This window comes from Panthera uncia, chromosome E1, assembly GCF_023721935.1.
Source record: "Panthera uncia isolate 11264 chromosome E1, Puncia_PCG_1.0, whole genome shotgun sequence".
NCBI lineage: Eukaryota > Metazoa > Chordata > Mammalia > Carnivora > Felidae > Panthera > Panthera uncia.
The window spans coordinates 36,984,340-36,990,339 of NC_064814.1; the positions used below are offsets into that span (position 1 = coordinate 36,984,340).

The following is a 6,000-nucleotide window of genomic DNA, read 5'->3' on the forward strand; positions in this document are numbered from 1 at the left end:
AGATCATTTTATGTATATAGTTCAGTCCTTTCCAAACCCCTGTTGGGGCCAACAACTGCTTAAAGGGGCCAGTAGGTTTCACAGCTTTCCTTTCACAGCTAGCCCACCTCAAATGTTGTCTGACTTTTTGAATAGTCCAGGAAACAGAAGAAAGTGCAGAGCAGCAGTGGCATGGGACAGGTGACTGGCACGCGGCCAGCTCCCTGCTTATGGCTACCTGGTTTGGGCTACCATTTAAAACATGCTGGGGATGGCTGGGATTTTGGACGTGGATTTTCTGTTTGCACTAAACTAGGATCCTGGCCATGCCCACTGCACCTCATCACTGGCCCAAGCCAGCCAGCTGCGACTAGCTCTGTGCATGGAGCAGCTGATACTAATTCCATAGTCCCTGTCCTCGGGCCGCTTGCCCGGAAGGCCTGCCTGCTGGGATTCGAATCCTGGCTCCTCTACTTAGCAGTTGTGTGTCCTTGGGCAAGCCACTTAACTCCTTGGCCCCAGGTGCCAAGAGTGCCTACTTCCTAGTTTCTAATGAGGATTCAGAGAGTGAAAATACGCAAAGCTCTTAGGACCCTGCCTGGCACAGCATTCCGCAAACGTGAGCTGTTAGCACTCCTTTGGGAGATGTTCATTTTTGAGACATTTAGAGAACACCTACCACATGACTGGCATGTTAGGGATTCAAAGAGAAATACCTGACCTCAGAGCACACAACAAATGCTAAGTGTAGAACTGCAGAAATTGATGGAATTTGTTGAATTAAGGAGCTCCTGGTGTGGTGGGGGAGATCAACACTGTGATCCAATGCGAGGAGCAGGCGTCGGGGGGTGGGCACAGAAGAGGGAGCTATGATCTCTGCTGGGCTCTTCTGCCCAGAAGTCCCCTCCGAGGAGGAGGCCCTGGGGAGGTCTGTGGGATAGCACAGGGGGCCCCCCTGATCCTTGGCTATATGAAATCGGGGATATGTTTACCGATAAGCCCTGCCATCCTTAACGAGCTGTTCACTACAGTACCATTTAGATCTAAACTTCTTGGAACCAGTTCTTTATCTTTTCAGCATGTTCTGCCTCAGGGGATAATGAGTCCCCAAGTGCCACTTTCTCACCATATTACATCCTCAACTGTCTGAAAATTCTTTTAAGCTTTGAGGACTTGGCCTTATTTAGTTCTCCTGTGCTGGCTTGTGTTTGATCTCCGAGTACTTTATTCTTCAGATCCGTAGCCTGCCCCACAGAGGCGCAGATTAAGCACGCAGCTGGGATTGAGGACTGGAGGGGGGAGATGTCTGCCTGGAGCTCCAGTTGAGGGAAGTGTGTGGACTGGGGCGTTTGTTCTCTTCCACACTCACAGCCTCCCCTCCCCTCCGCCCGCTTCCTGCCCGGTGTTTGTACAGGGGGAGCGGCGCCGTCCAGCGTGGAGGAGAACCTGTGTAGGATCTGCATGGACTCGCCCATCGACTGTGTCCTGCTGGAGTGCGGCCACATGGTGACCTGCACCAAGTGCGGCAAGCGCATGAACGAGTGTCCCATCTGCCGGCAGTACGTGATCCGAGCCGTGCACGTCTTCCGATCGTGAGGGCTTGCACCGGCTTCTTCAGTGCCTTATGGGGACGTAGCTTGAGGTGTCTGGGTTCCAGACTGGGCAGCTCGCGGAGGGGCAGGCTAACAAGAAAATCTGCAGTGCTCGTAAGACCGGGGCAAGCAAGGATGCTGTCACCTCTGGGCATGCCTGTCCTGCCGCGGAGGCGCACCTCTTGGCTGGCAGCGCCGGAGGCCGGTGGAAACCGGAACAGACTGCACGGGCAAGTCTCTGTCTCAGTGATCTTGGGGTAATGATGGCACCTGATGAAGAGAGGACTTGCCAGAACTTGGACCGCATCTTCCTCCTTTCCTCCGAAAGTCTAACAGTTTCATCCTTGTGTACCCCACCCGTCCTTCTGAGCTGCCTGCCTCTGGCCTTCACCGGTCAGAAGTCCTGGTAGAAATGGTTCTCTTCCTCCCCAGCACATTTGGATTTATTTCTGCTCTGGCTTTCTGTGCTTTAACCTACCTTTGCTAACGTCTCTGGCTACATTGCCTAAAATCCATTTGTTTCTTCAGACCAAAAAGATGTTAGCTTACCAGACCGAGAGTGATCCTCCTTGGGACTGAATTTGGACCAGTAAACTTAGCTCTGGTGAGAAACAAAACTCAACTGCTACTGAAAAATTTCAAAGTCATGAAGAGTTGCTTCCTTAAGTGCTGGGACTGGAAGCGATGAGTCTCCTGACCCCAATCCCGGCTCCCAAACTGCTGGGAAGTTTGAGTCCGTTTGTGTGAGACGGCTCACACAGCCTCTCTGCTTCTCTAGGGCCCACACACCATCCCTGTTAGTTTGAGAGAAGGGAAAGTGTTGGGTGGAAGCAGGGGCTTTCTGCTTAACTTTGACTTCTCCAGCAGACAGGAATAGCAAACCACTTTCCTCTGAGAATGAAGTCCCACTCTTTTCCATGGTCTCACTGAAGGCAGACAGCCTTGCTCTCCTCTAGCCAGACTTCTCCTGAAGCTCCTGGAGACCAAACCTCAACACCCGAGGGGTATCTGAAGGTACCGAATGAGACTGGAGTCAGCTGTTGAGCAGACAGCTGCAAGTCTTAATTCCCCAGGTTGGTGGGGACTCTCTACTCCCATTTCCTTTCTCAGAACACTGACTTGAGGGCAGGTCAGGAAGAAGCACTCTCAAGGTCCTTTAGAAAGACCATACATTGAGCTAGAGGATTCTTGAGCCCTTTTAGGGTTGTTCTACCACTGGAAGAGCCAAAGGGCTTAGGTTTGCTGGAGAAGCTTAGTCAAGAACCCACACACATGCTATCGAAGAGCCGTGTGTGCGGCCATCACCAATGGATAAACTACACAAACCCTAGACACCGAGGGCCTTGGCAGACCACCGCCCCCACCCTACTCCCCTGCCGAACAGTCAAGTTCTCTCAGACTGGAACCTAGCATGACTTTGGAAGACAGTGGGAAACTCCAAGGGGACCTGTTTATCGGTACAGACGTGCTTAGGCTTTCCCCCATCATCAACCACTATTCCCCTTCAGAGGAGTGAAATGATTGCATAAGGTGGTTGCCAGTTGAACCACTGGGCCACTTACCTTGACGTTACACCAAGCCCTGGATGACTGGATTCTGGGACTCAGCCTTTGTAGGAATTGGGGGAATCAAGAGGTCAGTGAGAGGACCTTTGACCTTTCTGCTGGACAGTAAATATTATGGTTTACAATGCGTACCAGTTTGGCAGAGAATTCCACCACTTCTCGATTCCACTGTGAAACAGGTCTGTATTTATGCAACTCAGTTAAGATCTAGCAATAACTTCAGGGCAGATGCTGGCTCTCTCCCTAAAACTTGCTTTCACTGCTGAGGCCTTCCCTCTCCCCACCTCCCACAGTCCCTCTCCTAGACAGAAGTTATGAATAATATCCTGAAGGTTAGTAACCTCAGTAAGAATTATAACTGGTATCGTTTCATTCTGGAGAAAGAACTTGCCTTGGAGTCTTTTGATCTATTTTGACAAAGGTTTTCATTCAGGAAAAATGGTGTCAAACCACCCCGATTTGTTGTCATCCATCATTATCATACCAAATAAAGGCTGGGAATTCAAGATCCCATTTCAGTCACTAATCTAGGTAGAAAACCTGATTTTTATCTTTGAGTAACCCCCACCCCCACCCCTCATGGATCCTTGGGTCTTAATTTTATCATGAAAACCTCTAATTCTTCCAGTTATTCCATGGCTTTTGCTGTGATTGTTCTGAGATTTCATTTGAGACTTGTTTCAAGACTTAGGAGAGCTGACTGGTTCATAATATATTGGAATAGTTGGATCCAAGCTAGTAAGAATAAGCTGTACAGGAATTCATGCACAATATATATTGTATAAATTGGTTGAAATCTTGGGGACGTGAATGTGTTACTTCAAGTGGCTTATATTAAGAGTCTTCAGAATTACTTGGGTTTTAAAGCAAACCCAAATGTGTATTTTTTGTTACAGAGCTCTGCTTTATAATTTTGTAATAAAATTTCACTATAGAAGCCTGTCTCATCTGGTGGGAGAACACCAGAGGTCTGAGAGTTAAGACTGACAAGAGAGTTGATACACCACAGGCTAATCCCAGGCTGTGTGCACACAGGCATGCTCTTGAGAGACTGCATTATTTGTGGAGATGCTTGGGCCACTGTGGCCTTATTGATATTCCTGTTCAACAGATGGGGAAACTGAAGTTTGGTGCTGTTTTGACTTGTTCGAGGTCTTACAGCGAGAGTATGGGAGAAGTATGGGAGTAGAGTATGGGAGTATGGGAGTATGGGAGAGTATGGGAGAAGCCACGGAACAGCCTACGAGAGGACGGGAGCTGCGTAGCAAAAGAACCAGCCTTAAGACTAAATAGCAAGAAACACCAACTGAGTTCAGACACTTGACGCTGATCTCATAGAGATGGGCCTCGAAGATGTGGGCAGAAAGGAATCTGAGGACAGCCAGTGTGCCCAGTCAAGACTTCAGGTGACCCTGGGAGACAGAAGGTAGTTTTTGGATACAGCTGTAGTAGTTATGGCTCAGAGGTCACCGAGCCTCGTGGGCAGATGGCTGTGTGCACACAGGCCTGTGTGGGGAGAGCTAGATTCCATGCACATCTACCCTGGGACTCGAGGAAGCAATCTTGCCTGGCGGATGTAAAGGCCGGAGGCTGAGCTGCAGCTGTCCTCCTTATTCTGGGGGACCAGCTTGCTGAGCACCCCACTGAGCACCCAGGACAACCTTCTGTCCACTGCCAACCAGCAGCATGTCAACAGTCTCCAAGGAAGGCAGGCCTCCAGTACTGTGCTGGGGAGGTGTAAGATGATGTTGCCCAGGGTCTGGGAAATACGAAGCTGTGTAGACAGTATAATCTCAGCGGCAGAAAAAAACACGCAGGAGAGAGACTAGAAGGAAACAGACATAGTACCTTGAACAGCGAACTGAAAGAACACCCAGCAAGACCGGGAAGGACCAAAAAAGGCCAGGCTCATTACTAAGATGATCCCCTGTGGCTGGCAGGGCCCCTCTGCCATGAGGGCACACCTGGAGTCTAAGTGACTGGCAAGGGCAGGTAGGTTGGGTCTAAGTCAGCTGGGCCAAAGGGCAGTGACCGTGTCCTTTGGCAGAATCCCAAGGGGCACACTTTGTTCTGCTGCCCTGTCTGGCTGCTTGGCCCGAGGAGGCTGGAGAAGGGGGTGGAAATTTATGTAGGTCAGCGCTCAAAGGAGCAGCAGCTTTTGTCTCCACAAAGGACAGAATAAAGAGAGTCTTATTCTCAATACTGATGTGAGACTGAATGGTGCCTATTCAGAAACACCAGTGTGCTGGACTAGAGTCAGGGTGGTACCAACCCCTCCTGTCCCTTCCTCCCAACACACTTGAACCAGCAGGTAGACACCCAGACGAGGTTAGAGCTGGCCTCCAGGCCGACTGGCAAGCAGCCTCCCAGCGGAATATCACCTTAGTTGAACACACTGGGGGGGGTCTGGGGGAGGCAGTGGTCCTCAATCTTAGAGACTCAGACACTCCAGCATGTTCCAGAGGTTGAGTCTCATGAACTTAACTCAGAGATGGACAAACAAGCCTGAGGACCTGTTGATAGTAAGGACGACCTGTTGATAGTAAGACAAAAAAAAAAAGAACTCACTCTCTGGAGTCTGCAGAATGGAAAACGTGGAAGCTGGTCTGTAAGGAGAAGGCAGCCTGATGAACCTGCGCCAGCCCAGAGCATGAGCTGCACACACAGACCCGAGGCTATGGGAGTGGTGTGACCAGAGCTGGGAAGTCAGGGGCTGGGGCGCCCTCTCCCAGGTCCCAGGCAGGGAGTGGGCACGCGTGCAGTCCCTGGTCCAGAAAACTGCAGACTGGGCGCTGTGCTGAGTGCTTCACACAGGTTATCCTGGATCTGTTTACTCTTCGCAGCAGCCTAAGGACACAGGCACA

The 6,000-nt window shown here is 50.5% G+C and overlaps 1 protein-coding gene across 11 annotated transcripts in view; it reads left to right on the forward strand.

Annotated features, from left to right (window-relative positions):
• The window catches only part of RFFL (ring finger and FYVE like domain containing E3 ubiquitin protein ligase), a 67,550-nt gene extending 61,887 nt beyond the window's left edge, over positions 1-5,663 (forward strand). For 10 of the 11 annotated variants that reach the window (XM_049636628.1, XM_049636630.1, XM_049636634.1 and 7 more), the window contains one exon: positions 1,394-5,663. In XM_049636628.1, the coding sequence (XP_049492585.1) occupies positions 1,394-1,575 (182 nt within the window). In that variant the 3' untranslated portion in view covers positions 1,576-5,663. The remainder of the gene's footprint in view (positions 1-1,393) is intronic. The other variant, XR_007459170.1, reaches the window with a different exon arrangement.
• The last annotated feature ends 337 nt before the right edge of the window (positions 5,664-6,000 follow it).